The following is a 16,580-nucleotide window of genomic DNA, read 5'->3' on the forward strand; positions in this document are numbered from 1 at the left end:
CGGGGGGCTGCGGGGGCACGTCCAGGCCCAGGGAGCTGACAGACCAGTGGGTGGGGGGCCGGGGGCCCAGGCCATCAGTCTGTCCCACCACTGGGGAGCTGGGGTGGCACGGTCCTTCATCCAGCCCGGAGGGCACAGATGGAAGCCGGAGGTGGCAAACTCCGACCGGGATAAGGCAAGTGGTGCGGGTGGTGCAGACCCCGCTGTGAGGGTGGGGGGTTTCCAGCACCAGGAATGGGAGGTCCAAGCCATGCCCTGCTCCAGGTGGGCTGGGGGCTGTGGGGTCCAAGGGGAGCCAGCCTGACCCACGGAGCTGCTGGTGGGGGAGCTGCAGAACCCTGCCAGGTGTGGGGGCCCACTCCTGGCCCACTCCCAGGGGTTCCGGGCAGGGGGCTGCAGGTGTCCATGGGGTGTAGAGGCCCAGCCCTTGACTCCCACAGGTCTGGGCAGGGGGCCACAGACATCTGTGGGGTGCAGGGGCCCAGCCCTGGGCTCCTGGGGGTCAGGCAGGGAGCTGCAGAGGTCCATAGGGTGTGGGGGTCCATCCCCAGGCTCCTGGGGGTCCAGGCAGGGGGCTGCCCACAGCAGTGCTCCAGGTGGGATTTGGTGAAGCTTTGAGTCCAACCACAGGGGCTCAGCCTCCCTCCTGGGTGGTCCTGGGGGGCTGTCCACAGCAGGGAGGGGGCTGCCAGTGGGGGGCTCCCAGGAAGCTGCAGCCCCTTCCCTGCCATGGTCCAGACTCAGAGCCCACCGGGCTCCCACTGCCACCTCCAGGCACATCAGCAGCACCCAGGGCCCTCACACCACAGAGGCCACCCCCGAGACCGACGTCACCTTGTTGTCCTCGGCCCAGGGCTGGAGGTTCTGCAGGGCGTAGAGCGAGGAGTTGTGCATGCAGAGCGGGTCCTGCGGCAGCGGCTGTGCCAGGCTCTTCTGGAAAGCCTCCTGCTGCAGGTGCAGCATCAGCCGGTTGGCCTGCTGCCGCTCTGCCTCGCGCTCCTCCGCCGTCTGACGCCTGCAGACACCCACCGTTGGCACGGACCACAGCTGGCACTGCCACGTGCCAGTGGGCTACTGCCCCCCAGCCCTGTCCCTCATCTCCTTACTACTGCCATGTGCCACTGTGGCACATCCCACAACACCAGCAGACTTCACCCAGCCGGGCACAGGGGGTGCCACGGTGATGGGCAGCCCATCCCATCCATTCCTGGTCCATCCCAGTCCCATCCTCTCCCAGAACGTGGGGCTTGGGTGCAGCACGGGGCAGCTGCTGGAAGGATGTGGGGTTTGGGGCTGCCAGAGGGATACTGGGGTGGCTTCCAGAGGGATATTGGGGTGGCTGACAGAGGGATGAGGGGACTGGGGCTGTCAGAGGGATGGGGGGCTCATGGTTGAGGCGGCTACCCCCGGGCCATCCTTGTTACCTCCACTTGGTGCGGCGGTTCTGGAACCAGGTCTTGACCTGGGCGTCCGTCATTTTGAGCGCCTTGGCCAGGGTGGCACGCTCAGCCGAGGCCAGGTACTTCTGCCGGTGGAAGCGCTTCTCCAGCTCACAGATCTGCACCCGGGAGAAGGATGTCCGCGGCTTCTTGCGCTTGGGCGGCGTCCGGTTCTGGTACGGGTGCCCAATGCGCCGTGTCGCCGCGAAGGGCGACAGCGCGGCTGCGGGGAGAGCGGGGTGATGTGGGCTCAGGGGGACCCTGGCAAAGCACAGCAGAGCAGGACCCTGGGAGGATGTCAGGGGGCTTGGGGCCATGGGGATGGGGAGCTCAAGGGGGGCACATTGGCATGAGGAGCTCTGGGGGGGCCACTGGGACTTGGAGCTCCAGGGGAGCCACCAGTGCTGCCTGGGAGAGGAGGGGAGGGGGACACCCAGTGTCGTCCCCACCCACTCCCCCAGCTCAGGGACCCGGGGGCAGCTCAAGACATGGCAGGAGGGAGGATCCTTCCCCTTTCCTACCCCACAGCACGATCCCTCCCCAGCCCAGCGGTCGGCACTGGAATGTCGGGGTGAATGGGCTGGCCCCGTCACAGGACTGATGCGGAACCATGAGGCTCCGACCGCACAAAACCACCCTCCCCTCACACCGAGCCCTGCCGCAGCCCCCGAGGAGCCGTCGCGGCACTGCAGGGGCCGCCCAGCCCTGCCAGAGAGGGGATGGGACCGCAGAAGCTGTTGGGAGGCAGACAGTGTCTCTTTCCATGTGCCAGCAGTGCCTGAGCTGGTCACTAGCAGCTGCCCGAGTGCCAGGGGCCGGGGAAGGGGCTGTCCCTGCCCAGCTGAGGTGTGAGCCAGCCCCGGTGAGGCCAGCGTGCCACATCCCAGCCCCAGAAGCTGCCAGAGCTTCAGGGAGCATCAGAGTAGTGAAGAGCATGGAGGAAACAGAAGGCTTGGCGGGGTCAGCCCCCAACGCCTGCACCCCTCCTGCTCTGGCAGCGGCCTTGGCCAAGCCATGACCCCATGGCCCCATATCCCCATGGCACCACAGCCGTCACCAGGGCCAGCACCGCATGGGCAGGGCTGCACATGGCCGGGACCATGGGTAGCCATGGTGCCCCAGGCCCCCGTGCACAGGGATGTGGGGCACAGCCCCACAGCACCCCAGGGACCCCCTGGCGCCCACAGACCCTCCCTCCCACCCGCATCCAGGAGGCCACCTGGCCGCCGGCGGGGGGCAGACACGGTTGGCGCAGGTGGAGCCATGCAGTCGGGGGACGGAGGCCCCCGCGCCCCCTCCCCGCACGGGGCGGCCCCTCGCCGGGACCAGATGCCTCCTGCCCGCAGCCCACCCCAAGGCCAGCGGTGCTGAGTGATGGCTGCGGCTGGGAGACCCCGTGCCGGGGAGGGGCCGCCCCGTCCACCCAACGCTGGCGCCAGGCAGGAGACGAGGACGTCACCCGCCACCCCTGCGCGGGGACGGTGCTTCGTCACCGCTGCGATGGCGGGGTGGGCCGGGAGGCGAACACGGTTCTGCTGGCGCCCGGGCGGGACCACCACAGCCCCCAGCCTCCCACCCCACACCGCCCCATCGCCCACACGGCGGCGCTCGGCCCCCAGCCCCGCACGGCCTCCAGCCTTGTCCCCGCGTGTGGCCACACACTGTGGACGTGGCAGTGCCGCCATCTTGGGCGGGAGCAGAGCCGAGCCAGGCCGGGGGTCTCCGGCACCCGCACACGGCCCCAGTGCCCGGGACCCCAACCTCAGCACCCGCTCCTGCAACTCGGGGGTGCAGCAACCAGCACACTCCCCCCAGCACTGGTGCTAAACCCCCACCACAGCGCGCAGCCGCAGCCCCACCGGCAGCACCACAGCCCCTCGCCGCCTCCCCAACACCTGCATCGCCACAGGGCCGCCCTGGCCTCTCCGGCAGCACCGGCATTGAGTGTTCCACACTGATCCCTGCACGTTCAGATCTGGGATCCCACGCCCAGACACCCCACAGATGCCCCCCACCACCGCGCCCACCGTCCGGGGTTCACAAGGCTGGGGCATCTGCTCTGTGCATGGACAGGCTTTGTCCTGCAGTCCCACGGTGGGTCCCCCACCCTGCAATCCTGTCCCCACAGAGCCCCCACACCACATCTCACACCCCGCAGAGCCCCCCACCCTACCCTGCGTTCCAAGGGAGCCCTCACTCCGCACCCCACAGAGCACCCACCCCACACCCCGGCTCCCCACAGCCTCCAGCAGCTCCCGGTTACAGTGGGACAGGGTCGCCACCCGGCGCCTCCGAACCGGGGAAAGGACCAGACACGGAGTGGAGCTCGAGACCGGAGCCTGGTGGGACCCCTCAGGCTCCACCCGGAGCTGCCGGACTCTGTCCGGTGCCGCGGTGGAGCCTCCGGTGGCCGCGTCTACCCCGAGCCGCTTTCGCGGGCCCCGACGGCGGCGGGCGAGGACCGGGCGCTGTGGGAACCTGTGGAGCGCACGGTCGCCATCCCAGTCCGGTCCCCGCGTCCGCTCCGACCCGCGCCGCGCCCGCCGCGCCGCACCGCACCGCACCGCCCCCCGACGGAACCCCGGGAGCCGCCGGTGCCGTGTGAGTCCCTGGAGCCGTCAGTAGCCGCCGGTAGCCGCCAGTAGCCGTCCCGCCCGCTCACCTGAGAGCCGGTCTTTGGCGATGCGGCGCGTGGTCTCCATCCAGGGGAAGGTGAGCCCCGGCAGCGAGGGCCCCGGCGGCGGCGCGGCGGGGGCGGCGGGCGGCGGGGCGGGCGCGGGCCGGTGCGCCGGGACGCGGATGACTCCGGCGGGCGGCGCGGCGGGCGCGGGGTCACGTTCACGCTCACGTTCATGCTCATGTTGAGGTTGTAGGAGCCGAGTGGACCGGCGGGGCCGTACCCGCTGCCGTAGAGCCCGTAGTCGGGTTCTGCCGCCGGCCGGTGCGGCCCCGTGGGCTCCGGGCCGCCCAGGATCTGGTCGATGCCGAAGCTGATGGGCTCGTGGGGCGCGGGGGCCCCGGGCCGCCGCCCTCCCGCTCCATCCCGGCCGCGCTCAGAGCCGGCGGGGCGCGGGCATGGCCGGGGGGCGGCGGGGGGCGGTGGCGGGGACGAGCGCGGAGCGCCCGGTGCGGGTCAGGATGCGGTGCAAGGTGCGGGTGCGGGCCCGGAGCAAGGTGCGGGGCAGGTGCCGGGTGCGGGTGCGGGCCCGGGGCAGGGTGCGGGGCATGGCTCGCAGCCGCTGGCGGCCCCGGGGCGGGAGCGCGGGTGGGCTGCGGGCCCTGGCGGGACGCGCTTTTCTGCCCCGCTCCATCCGGACCGGCCGAACTCCCACCGCCTGCGCCCTGATTGGCGGCCGCGCCCCGTGATTGACATCCCGGGGCCCCGCCCCCGCCCCGGGGCCCCCCCGCCCCCGCCGCTCCGGGCCCCCGCCCCGGCTCCGGGACGAGCGGACGGGCCCGTCGGGTCCCGAGCGCCTGCGCCCCGCACGGTCCCCGGACGCCCCCCGTGCACCGACGTGCTCCGTACCCGTTCGCCCCGCCGGGGCGTCCGCCGCACCCCCCCCCCCCACGGTCCACCGGAGCCGCGGCCGCACCGGGCAGCAGCGCGGCGCCTTTCCGCGTCCCCGCTCCGTCTGCAGCCCCGTCGGCGCTTCCAGCCGCCCCTCCCGGGGCGCACGAAGCGGTCCCTGCCCCAGCGCCGTTATCGCGGGGCGCACGGACCGGCTCCTGGGCTGCGCAGGGTTCGCTCCGAGCCCGGTTCCCGCCGAGCCCGTCCATACGGGAGTGAATGGATCTGGCGGCCCCGGAGCCGACGCGCCCGGTGCGGGGACCCAGGGGGTGTTCCGACCCGCCGTTCCCAGAACACGGACCCATCCCGGGACATGGATCCCGATCTCCTCGAGCCGCCGTTGCCGGTAGCAGGGACCTCGGTTCCCAAGAAACCGCCTTTCCAGGGGCACCGACCCCCACGCCGACCTTCAGTTCCCGGGCCATGAATCCCCGTTCCCTGGGACCTGCCGTTCCCGGTAGCATGGACCCCATTTTCCACGGACCAGACTGTTCAGGGCGATGGAGTCCGACACCCCTGGCCCCGCCATTCCCGGAGATAGACCCCGATCCCCGACCCGCAGTTCCCTGGGATGGACCCCGGTTCCCCGCCCCGCCTTTCCTGGTCACAGAGCCCGGTCACAGAGCCCAGCCCGGCTCCGTCGGCGGGCGGTAACGGCAGCGGAGAGCGGCACGGGCTGGGCCGGGTCTTCCGACGACTATCGCGACAGCGACTCGGCGGCCCCGCGGGTGGGTTCCCGGCGGCTCCCGGGCGGGTCACGGCCCCGGGACAGGGGCTGGCGGGGAGGGGGCGGCCTCCCGGGCACCCTGGCGCCACCGGTCTGGGGCAAATGACATTACCGGGGCCTGCGCCTGTAAATCACGGCGGCACCGGGGGCTGCAGCTGCCGCACCGGGAGCGCGGCACGCCCCGGGGCACCGGGGGCACCGCACACCCCGGGGCACCTCACATCCCAGGGGCACTGCAGGCACCGGGGGGCACCGGGTGGTCCCAAGCTCGCCGCAGTGTGGGGTGCCCGTCCCTGCAGCCGCAGCTCTGCCGGGGTGTGGGGCCGCGGGCGCCAGGGCTGCACGGGCACACGCTTGTGCCACCCTCGGCCGTGCCCGCGTCCCACCACGGCACCGGGCACGGCCGAGCTGCCCCCTTCCACACCAAGGGCACCGACGGAGCCTCGTGTGCCCAGAAGGGAAGGGGGACACAACACCAGGACCCTGCCCTGCAGGCGCCGTGGCTTTCTGGTGTTTCCTGCTCGCAGCCCGGCAGGTGCCGGGACAAATCCCAGCGCTCCCGCTGCGGCTTTTCCACCCGGAAAGAGCCACCGGCTCCGGGCCTGCTGCGGCAAAAGGACCCCCTGTGACCCCGTGGGGTGCAGCCATGGTGGTGGCGGTGGCAGTGACAGCGGTGACAGTGGCGGCAGTGGCGGTGACAGTGGCAGCGGGAGGAAATGGCCGGTGCCGGAGGAGGAGGCGGCAGCAGGTTAATTGAACCCGGAGCAGGAGGCAGATGTTGCCGTGCCCAGGGGCTGGAATCTGCCGGGCCGGGAGATGGATTGGGGGGCTGTGACGGGGCCGGGGGCAATGCGGGCTCACCCGGCGCCTGCTTGCGCCAGGGCCCGCCCCATGCCCACGGGGGTCTGCAGGCGGCACCCCCGGCCGGAGCAGCCCCCCTGCCCTGCACCCTCCAGCACCACGGCCAGGGTTGCCCTGGGAGGGCGCAGGGAAGACCTGAGGGTGCTCAAAGAGTCATGAGCCCCTTCCCACCCTGGTTGTGGGTGCAGGGTGTCCCCCTCCCATGGACCCCGCTGGCCAAGGGCCCCTCACTGTCACCACCTTGTGCGGTTGGCTCTGTCTTCACAGTGACCCTTGGGCCACCGGGAAGGACTCCGTGTCCCTGTGCCTGCCCCAGGGTCCCCTGAGTCACTGCGAGGACCAGGCAGGGTCCCTGCGCCCGGGACCCCCCAGTGTGCCAGTACAAACCCTTCCTCGTTTGTCGGCCATACCAGGGACCCCCGTGTCCTCGGTGTGTGCCTCCTCCCACCCCAAGGGGCTGGGCCTGGCGGTTCTCATGGGTGGCAGTGACAGCTGGAGGGGATGTGGCAGAAAAAGGAGCATTTGCCCACTTGTAGGAGGGAATCAGCCTTCAGCCAGCGCAGCGCCAGGCCCTGCCACTGCCAGAGCTACACCAGCATCTCCCTGCCCCGTGCCCTCCATGCCCCTCTGCCCCTCGGCACAGCCGTGCTGGGAGCAGGGGGTCGCACATGGGGTCTATGGGGTCTGTGGGGTCTGGCCCCTGCCCGCCCCACCACGGGAGTGCTGCCCGAAGCTGCCGGGGCTCCTTGCCCCGTCCCCCACCTTTGCCCTGGGGCTGCCGGTGCAGCTGCGCGGCTTCGTGGTGCCACGTCCCCGGTGCCGGCCGTGCCGGTGCCCCTGTCCCCCACGGGGACGCCGCGGGTTCGGGAGCTGCTGCTGGGGCGGGGTCGCTAGGACGGGTCCCTGCCTGTCCCCGGTGCCGCCGGCGGCCGCCCCGGTGCCCCGGCCATCACGGCGATGGCGCGGAGGGGACCTGGCAGGGCCCCACGTTCCCACCGGCCAGAGGCTGCCGCGCACCCGCTCCCGCCCGCTCCCCCCCGTAATCTCATTACCGCTGGACGTCCCCTTCTTCCTCCCGCTTCCCCCCAAACCCGCTGGCAAACTGGAGGGACAGTCAGCTCCTCTCTGGCTGCTGGGTTAATTCTGGGCTAATTAGATGAACCAGCCCAGATTGGATTACTTTAGCCTGCATTTGGTCCTCCAGTCCTTGGCTTGCGGCTCCCGGGGGAGCTGCTGGCGCCTCCTGCCTCAATCAGACACTTCTTAACCGCATGAAACACTCCCGGTGCCCCCCGCCGCCCGCCCGCCGCGGGCGCCGGCACCCGGACGGGGTGCGCGGGGTGAGGCGGCAGCAGCCGGTGGGCGCGGTGCCCACCCCGACCCGGCTGACACGCCGGGAGGGCTGGCATGAGGATGGATGGGGCCGGAATGGGGATGGGATGGAGTCGGGATGGAGTCGGGATGGAGCCAGGATGGGGCCAGTATGGAGTTGGGATGGGGTTACTGTGGCCGCGGATGGCCCCCGTGGACTCCCGGGGACCCGACGGCCGAGTCGCCCGCTCGGACGTCACGGTGGCCCTCGGCGTCTGCGCGGTGTCCTCGGGGAGGAGCCGGGTGCCACATGAGTGCGGGGGCGGTGGCACGGTGACGCCAACTCCCGGCTGCTGGGGGGCTGCTCGCCCCGGGCACACCCAGGCTGCAGCCCCTGCGGCGGGGGACAGTGGGTGCTGGGGGTCCGGTCTGGGGATGTAGCACGGGCCACCCCCGTCAAACCCACCCCGTGGCCCCAGCTCCGTAGTCTGGGAGCAGGGTCAGAGGGGCTGAGGGACACAGTCTGGGCTGGGGGGGGCAGCAGCGGTGATGTGGTTGCACCGCCCTGGCGAGGGGGAGTCCCGGGGAGCCCTGCCGGGGGGGGAAGCCGCCATGGCCAGCTCCGATGCCAGCGGGGCGGGAGCTGAGCCCCCAGGCCTGCGGTGGGGTGAGGGCAGTGGGGAGGGGGAATGGAGCAGGGGGCTGCTGTGGGAGTGGGGGGCACGCACAGCCCCCACCCCTTGGGCTGCAGGACTGGTCAGTGGGACCAGTGCCCAGGAGCCACGGGACACATGGCTGGACACACCAGTACCCTCTCCCACACCGAGTGCCCTCAGGGTGCCCATCCCCACGTCCCCAGAGTCTGACACCAGCCAGGGGCTGCTGGGGGGGGGGGGGCTGTGCTGCCCGTCCTGGTGGGCTGGTGACCCGTCGGGGGGCCACAGAATGCCGGTGGCTGGTGGCCGCTGACAGCCACGTCGCTCAGGGCCTCGTTATCGAAGGTTAATTGGATTCTGCAGATGTACTCGGTGCATTAGGCAGGAGCTCAGTCCATGAGTGCCCAGCCCCCGCTGCCCTATAGGGACCCCTGCCCACCTCAGAGGGACTAATGGGGGACCCCTGCCCCCCCCGGGAGACCCCTGCCCGCTCTGAAAGGGACCCCTGCCCACCCTGCCAGGGACCCCTGTCTGCCCTGGGGGTCCCCTGCCTTCCTTGGGGGACCCCTATTCACCTGACAGGGACCCCTGCCCACCTTGCCCACCACCCTGGTGGACCCATGCCCACAACATCACAGCACCTTGCCCACCTTGGCACCTGCTGGCAGACACCCCTTCCACAGTCACACTGCCCCCAGAGAGCGCCTAACAGGGCCAAGAACCGGCATGTGGGGCCGATGTGGGGCCAGGACAGCAGCTCTGGCCATGGGGATGCCAGGACAGGATCTCAGCTCCGGCCACGGTGCAGTGGGACAGACCGGACGGGGGCGGGGGGGGGGGGAGGGGGGGAGGGCCGTAACGCTGCCCACTGCGGTCATGAGTGTGTCCAGCCTCAGCCCAGCCTCGCTCAGCCCCAACGAGGAGTCCGGCCGGGAAAGCGCCCGGCAGCACTTCCCAGAAGGAGCCGCCCTGGCCCTGCCGCGGAAATGGAGCTGAATATCTGAGCAGGGCTGAGCTAAAAGCCTCGGCCCCGCAGCCCCGCGCAGCCCCGGCGGCTCCCGCCATCAATTATTAACGCCGAGATGGATCCGCGGCCTCGCGCGTGCCCGGCTGGCGGGGGCGGCTCCGGGAGTACCGGCTGCCGGGACCCCAGCCTCGGGACTCTGCCCTCGGTCCCGCGGGGCCCGTGCCGGAGCCACCCACAGACCCCGCTCCTCGCCCGGCCGGGGCTCGCGGTATCGGTGCCGGTCCCGGGTGCGGTGCCGGTGCCGATTCTCCTCACGGCGGCGGCAGAAAGCGATGCTGCCCCTCCGCGGGGCCGCGCTGGCCCCGCTGTGACCCCCGCAGGCCCCCGCCCCTCCCCGGATGGCTCCTGGCAGGTACAGATGGACCAGACCCTCCCCAGCCGGGGGTCACCGGCCCCCGCCGCGCTCTCGCCTCCCCGGAGGCGCGGGCAGGGGGTGGGCGGGCGGCGGGGCGGGGGCTGGTCCGGAGCCTCTGCCCGCCGGCGTACCGGCACCGGCAGGGGCTCGTGCTGCTCCCGGTGGGGTCCCGGGGGTCTCGGGGCCCGGCCACACACCGTGCGCGGCCCGGGACGGGGGGCTAGCACCGGGGTCACTGGGGCTCGGCCGGTGTCGCACGGGGCCAGGCTTAGACGCTTCGGTCGGGCAGGAGGGACAGCGCGATTGGACTGGGCACACTGAGGCAGCTGAGGTGACGGGGAGGCGTAAGTGCTCCGACCCGTATCCGGGACCGGGACCAGAACCTGGACCTGGATCAGGACCGAGATCATGACCGAGATGCATCCAAGAGCCCCAAACACGCACTGTCCCTGGCCGTGGCAGCCGGTGCGGAGCCGGTGCCGGAGCAGGGCTGGCAGCGCGGCTGTGTGCCAGGAGCTCCACGCTAGGGTGGTGGGTGCCAGCTCCTACTCGGGGTCCCGCCGTGGTCCTCTGCCCGCTCCCACTCCATGGCAGGCAGCAGCCTTCCCCGCCGTCCGGTCTGGAGTCCGGGGGGTGCACAGCCCGTGAGGGGCCGTGGAAGGCTGTGAGGGGCCGTGGGGAGCCCGTCTCGGCTCCGCATTAGCGCGGCCGCTGCTTCCCCTGAGCCAAACCTTCATTAGCGCGGCTCCGGCTGCACTGGGTGGGGCCGTGGGCTGCTCCGCTGGCACCCCAAACTATCGGCACCTCGGCACTCCAACCTGCCAGCACTCCAGCACCCCACACCCCGAACTGCCAGCACTTCAACCCTGCCAGCGCCCCAGCACCGGACACCCCAAACGTCAGCACCAACAGCACCCCGACACCCCAAACTGTCAGCACGACGGTATCCCAGCAACACCGCAGCACCCCAACCCTGCCTGAACCCCGAACTGCGAGCACCCTGGCACCCCAAAGTGCCCCGGCACCCCGAACTGCCAGTGCCATCCCCAATCCTGCAGCACCCGGGTACTGCAGCTCCTCCTGCACCTCGGCACCCCAACGCTGCCAGCACCCCGGTACCCCACCGCTGCCTGTGCCACTGCATCCCTCAGCCCAGCCCGGCACTCGCCGCCGCAGTTCACCCTGTGCCCCAGTCGGGACACCCCCGTGTTCTCTCCCGAATCCTCCGAGACCCCCAAAGACCTCGGAGCCCCCAAAGACCTTGCACACCCCACGGGCCCCTCTAACCCACCATTACTCCCTAAGCCCCCCGCACGGACCCCGCGCCCCACTCAGACTCCCCGCCCCCCTAGGGCCCCCTCGCAGCCCCCAGACCCCCTCAGACCCGCCCTGACCCCTCCCGTACCCCCGGTTCCCTCCCGTGCCCCCCCCCCCCGCACTCCCCCTTGGCCCCCCCGCCCCTCCCATTCCCCCGCGTTGCTCTGCTGCCCTCTGGCGGCCTTCCGCAGCACCACGCGCACGTAGCGCCCTCTCTGATTGGCGGCCGCTGCTGTCCGTCAAAAGCATGCCCTCTCGCTATTGGTCAGTGCCGGGAACACCCTCCCCTAAACACAGCGGGTCCGGTGGCGGCGGCTCCCGGCGGGTCCCCCGGTCACGGACGAGGTCGGGGGGGTCCCTGAATCCTGGGCCTCTCCCTGTGGGTCGTGGTGAAGGGTCAGCACACGGCCGAGCTTGCGCTGCCCGCCTCGACTCGCAACGCGCGGGGCACTCTAGGAGTTGTAGTCCCGCCGCTCGCCGCGGCCCCGCCCCGAACCCGGAAGTGCGCGAGGCCACAGGCGGAAGGCGGCTCTAAGATGGCGTCGCCTCCTCAGGGGGGCCCGATGGCCATCGCCATGCGGCTGGCGGAACCAGCTCCAGGCCGTCTACAAGATGGACCCGCTGCGGAACGAGGCAAGCGGCCGTACCGGGAGGGCGGGAGGCACCGGGAGGAGACGGTGGTGGCGACACCGGGGGCCAGCTCGGGCGGGGAAGGGAGGTGCCGCGGCGGCGCCGCTGGGGGGCGCTGTGAGACCGAGGGGCGGTGCGGGGAGGCGGGGCCAGTGAAAAGGGGCGTGGTCAAGGGTCGGGGCCGGGACCGGATTGGGGGTGTCCCCGGACCCCCGAAATCCCATTTTCTGACCTAATAAGGCAAACCAGGGTATCTAGCCCTCCACAAATCTCGTTTTCTGGTGCAATAAGGGAATACAGGGGGGTCAGCCCCAGAACATCCTGTTTTCTGGCATGTTAAGGCAAGACAGGGGGTGCAGCACCCCAAAATCCTGTCTTGTGGCGTAATAATGGAAGACAGGAGGCATAGCCCCCCAAAAATCCCATTTTCTGGCATATTAAAGTAAGACAGTGAGGCTAACCTCTCAAAATCCCATTTTCTGGTGTAATAATGGAAGTCAGGGGGCCATCCCTACAAAATCCCGTTTTCTGGCATATTATGGCAAGACAGGGGGGGCAGCCCCTCAGAATCCCGTTTTCTGGCATATTAAAGCAAAGCAAGAGGTGCAACCCTCCCCAAAATCCCATTTTCTGGCATATTAAGGGAACGGCAGGAGAAGCTCCGTGGGTTAAGGAGTTCCATGTGAAGGATGAGAGTGGTCTCGGGGGTCTCCAGGTGACAGGTGAGGGTAGTCTTGGGACACTCCAGGTGACAGTGAGGTGTCCCCGCAGGAGGAGGTGAAGGTGAAGATGAAGGAGCTGAACGAGCACATCGTGTGTTTCCTGTGTGCCGGGTACTTCATCGACGCCACCACCATCACCGAGTGCCTGCACACCTGTGAGTGTCCCCGCCTGGGTGGGGGGCTTGGGGAGGGCTGTGAGTCCCTTTGGGGTGCGGTCCCAGCCCCCCCACACCTGTCCCTGTCACCAGTCTGCAAGAGCTGCATCGTGAAGTACCTACAGACCAGCAAGTACTGCCCCATGTGCAACACCAAGATCCACGAGACGCAGCCGCTGCTCAACCTCAAACTGGACCGGGTCATGCAGGACATCGTCTACAAGCTGGTGCCCGGCCTGCAGCACAGTACGGGGGACTCGGGGGGCATGGCCTGCAGCACAGTGTGGGGGGGCTTGGGGGAAGAATGGTGGGAGCAGGGATGTGTCTCCGTGGGAACAGGGATGCGGATGGGGAGCTGGAGAGGGTCAGAAATGGGGATGGGGCCCAGGATGGGGAGCTAGATGGGAACGGAGACAGGAGTGGGGATATGGGACAGGGAGAGAGAGAGGGATGGGGACTGGGACAGGGTCTATGGCGAGGGCCTGGTGCAGTGGGAGCAGTGGGGAGGGGGTGCCAAGGACAGCCAGAGACCCCCCTCAGGGGCAGATAAACCCAGGCGTGTCCCTGAGCCACCTCTCCCTTGCAGGTGAGGAGAAGCGGATCCGGGAGTTCTACCAGTCCCGTGGCCTCGACCGGGTGACGCAGCCCAGCGGTGACGGTGGGACAGGGGGGCACGGGGGGCAGCCAGCCGTGGTGCTGGGGTTGCCGGGGGTGCAGGGGGCTGATGGTGCCGCCTGTGTCCCCAGACACGGTGGGGGGTGACCCCATGGGGCTCCCCTACAGCACTTTCGATCACTCGCGCGCCCACTATTTCCGCTACGACGAGCACGTCTCACTCTGCCTGGAGAAGCTGAGGTGAGTCCAGGGGGGCTGCAGCCCCTCAGTGGGGTGTGGAGGGGACACGGGGGACACTGGGCGTGGCCACCATCCCTGAGACCCAGGACACGTGTCCCTTTCTCTTCCCACCACAGCTCCAGCAAGGACAAGAGCAAGGCTGTGCTACAGGTGAGTGGGGGTCCCTGCAGCTCCCACCCCTGGCCCCCAGCTCTCACCCTGGCCGTGGTGGGGGTGTGTAGGGTCCTGGGAGGGGTGTGGGGTCTTCAAAGGCCCCCACAGTCCCCCCAACTCACTCTGCCCCTTGCAGCAGAAGTACGTGAGGTGCTCGGTGCGGGCGCAGATCCGACACCTGCGGAGGGTCCTGTGCCACCGGCTGGGGCTGCCCCTGCAGCACGTGAGTGGGGGTCCAGGGGGGGTTCCCAGCCCCCAGCGGTGTCCTGGCCCCCCTGATGCAGCCTCCCCATGCAGGTGCAGATCCTGTTTGACAACGAGCCCCTCCCCGACCACATGACAATGAAGCAGCTCTGGCTCTCACGCTGGTTTGGCAAGGTGGGCATCGGGGGGACGAGAACCTCTGATTTTGGGGTTCACCCAACCGGGGAGGTGATGGGGTGACCTTCCGGGTGTGGTTCAGGGCAGTATGGGGTTGGGGGATGGAGGATCTTTAATGTTGGTGGCCACAGTGGTGATCTGGGGAGATCCCCAGCCCCTGTGTGAGTCAGGCAATGGGGGGTCCCCAAAAGGGTTGGCCAAGTTCAGGGTGCAGCACCAGGAGGGTCCCCGAGCTGGGGTTGGGGGTCCCTGTGCCAGGGCACTTCTGGGCTGGGGTTCAGGGTCTCTGCTCCAAGGGGATCTTGGGCTGGGAGGGAGTCCTGGGCCTGAGGGGTCAGGGGCTGGGATGGGGGGTCCCTGTCTTGGGGGGTACCTGGACTGGGATTTGGGGTCTCTGCCCCAAGGGGCATCCTGGGCTGGAATCCCCCAGCTCTGACCCCTGCCTTGCCCCGCAGCCCGCGCCCCTCGTGCTGCACTACAGCATCAAGGACAAGAGGAGGTAGGGGTGGGGGGTGGGCGCTGCCCCCCCAATGCAGCCCTGCTCCCGCCCCCCCGCCCCCCATAACTTATACCCCCAGTTCGAGTTTATTTTTGGAATAAAATTGTGGAAAAGCCCCCTTGACTCCCTGCTTTGTCTGGGGGGACTGGGGGCTGCTACAGGGATCTCAGGAGGGTCCCCTCTGCACCAGCAGCTCCAGGAGCTGTGGGGGCTGCATGTGGGGGGCTGAGCCATGGGGAGCTTGGGGGTACGCTGTGGGCAGTGGGGCAGTGCAGCCCCCTCCATCCCCATTCCCCTGCCGTGCCGGGGGGTCTCGCAGCCCCTCAGCCCCGCACAGCCGTGCGGGCAGGGCACTCCCCAGATCGATCCCGTCACGGCTGCCTGGCGCGTGTCCGGCCCCTCAGGGCCCCCCGCCCCACATAATGAGCCTTAATAAAGTCATCGGCCCTTTGATTGCCGGGGAAGGGGGGGAACCTCGCAGCCCCCCCGCCCCGCGCGGCCCTAATTAGCCCGGGATAATATTCCGCCATCTGGATCCGCGCGCGGCAGCCACGGGCACAGCTGCGGGCGCGGGGGTCCCGGCGGTGGGGCTGTCCCTGGGGTGGGGCTGCGGCCCCCGGTGCTGCGGGAGGAACAGGTGCCGGATCCCTGTGATCCCGGGGATCCCGGGAACGCGGCTCCGGAGGGGCCCTGGCTGCGGCTCAAAAGGTTCAAAAGGCTCAGAACGCCCCGGTCCTGACCCCGCTCCGTCCCCCCCGCACGGTGGTGGCAGTGCCGGGCTGTGCCGGGCGGCTGTCGGGGATCACACCCCCACCCTCTCTCCCCGAACCGGGTGTCCCATCCTGGGGCGGGCGTGGTCTGGGACCCTCCGGCCTCGCGTGGATGTGGCACCGGGTGCCCCGTGCCCACGCCGGGGAGGACGCGCCGTGGCCCATCCTTCACCCCCGGCCCCGCACTGAGATCTGCTCTTGGTCCCCCGCGCCGGAACCCCCGCGCCGCCGCCGCTGCCGCTGCCGGGGATCCGGTTACGGCCCGGCCCGGCCCAGCTGTCGGCCATCGCTCACCGGGCGGGCCCCCACAAGGACGGAGGGAAACGCGGGGGCTGCAGGGCCGTCGGAGCATGGGGACACAGGAAGGGGGATCCCAAGCGGGGCTGGAGGGATGGCAGTGCGGAATGGGGGCTCCAAATGAGGCTGGAGGGGTGGGGTGCAGGATTAGGGTTCCAACTGGAGAGGGAGGGGCGGGCGTGTGGAATGGGTCCCAAATAGGACTGGAGGGCTGGGGGAGCAGGATGGGGGTCTCAGTAGGGCTGAAGGGCTTCAGGTGCAAGGTGGGCGTCCCGAGTAGGGACAGAGGGTTTGGGGCACGGGATGGATGTCCCAGACAGGGCTGGATGGGTCGGGGAGAAGGATGGGCGTTCTAAACGGGGCCATAGGGATTGGGATGCAAGATTGGAGTTCCAGCCGAGGCTGGAAGGGTGGAGGTGCAAGACGGGTGTCCCAGCTGGGGTCAGAAGGATGGGTTGGGGACCCTAAATGGGGATGCAGAGATGGAAGCGTGCGAAGGGGATCCCAGCTGGCACCAGAAGGCTGGGGGTGCAGGATGGGGGTGCCAACCAGGGCTGGAGGAGTGGAGGTGCAGGATGGGAATTCCAAACAGGGCTGGAGGGCTGGGGGTGTAGGACGGGGGTCCAAACCGGGGCTGCCTGTGGGGGAGTGGGTGTGTAGGTGGATGGATGGGTGGATGGACGGAGGGACAGATGGATGGATGGACGGATGGAGGCGGGGCTGTCCCCCGTGTCTGTCAGCAGCGGCTCTGGCAGCCAGTTACAGACGGCAGAGCAGGAAGCCCCCCGGAGCCCCCCACGCCCCCCCAGCCCTGCACCCCCTCCCTTATCAGCGCCGGCCCCGGAGGAGCCTAATTC

General features: G+C 69.9%; 2 protein-coding genes across 2 annotated transcripts; one reads left to right on the top strand and one right to left on the bottom strand.

Moving 5' to 3' along the window:
* Positions 1 to 776: 776 nt before the first annotated feature.
* Positions 777 to 4,481, bottom strand: TLX2 (T cell leukemia homeobox 2). Its single transcript, XM_039551679.1, is given in 5 exon segments — positions 777 to 1,015; positions 1,425 to 1,662; positions 4,102 to 4,266; positions 4,269 to 4,448; positions 4,451 to 4,481. Coding segments are annotated over 5 exon segments (831 nt in total). The 3' UTR covers positions 777 to 798.
* A 7,006-nt stretch (positions 4,482 to 11,487) lies between these two features.
* On the top strand, positions 11,488 to 14,769 carry PCGF1 (polycomb group ring finger 1). The gene is given in 10 exon segments (XM_039551063.1): positions 11,488 to 11,845; positions 11,847 to 11,894; positions 12,663 to 12,768; positions 12,862 to 13,014; positions 13,355 to 13,426; positions 13,515 to 13,623; positions 13,740 to 13,773; positions 13,913 to 13,999; positions 14,074 to 14,154; positions 14,613 to 14,769. Coding segments are annotated over 10 exon segments (786 nt in total). The 5' UTR covers positions 11,488 to 11,797; the 3' UTR covers positions 14,661 to 14,769.
* Positions 14,770 to 16,580: the final 1,811 nt, after the last annotated feature.

This window comes from Corvus cornix, chromosome 4 (genome assembly GCF_000738735.6).
Source record: "Corvus cornix cornix isolate S_Up_H32 chromosome 4, ASM73873v5, whole genome shotgun sequence".
NCBI lineage: Eukaryota > Metazoa > Chordata > Aves > Passeriformes > Corvidae > Corvus > Corvus cornix.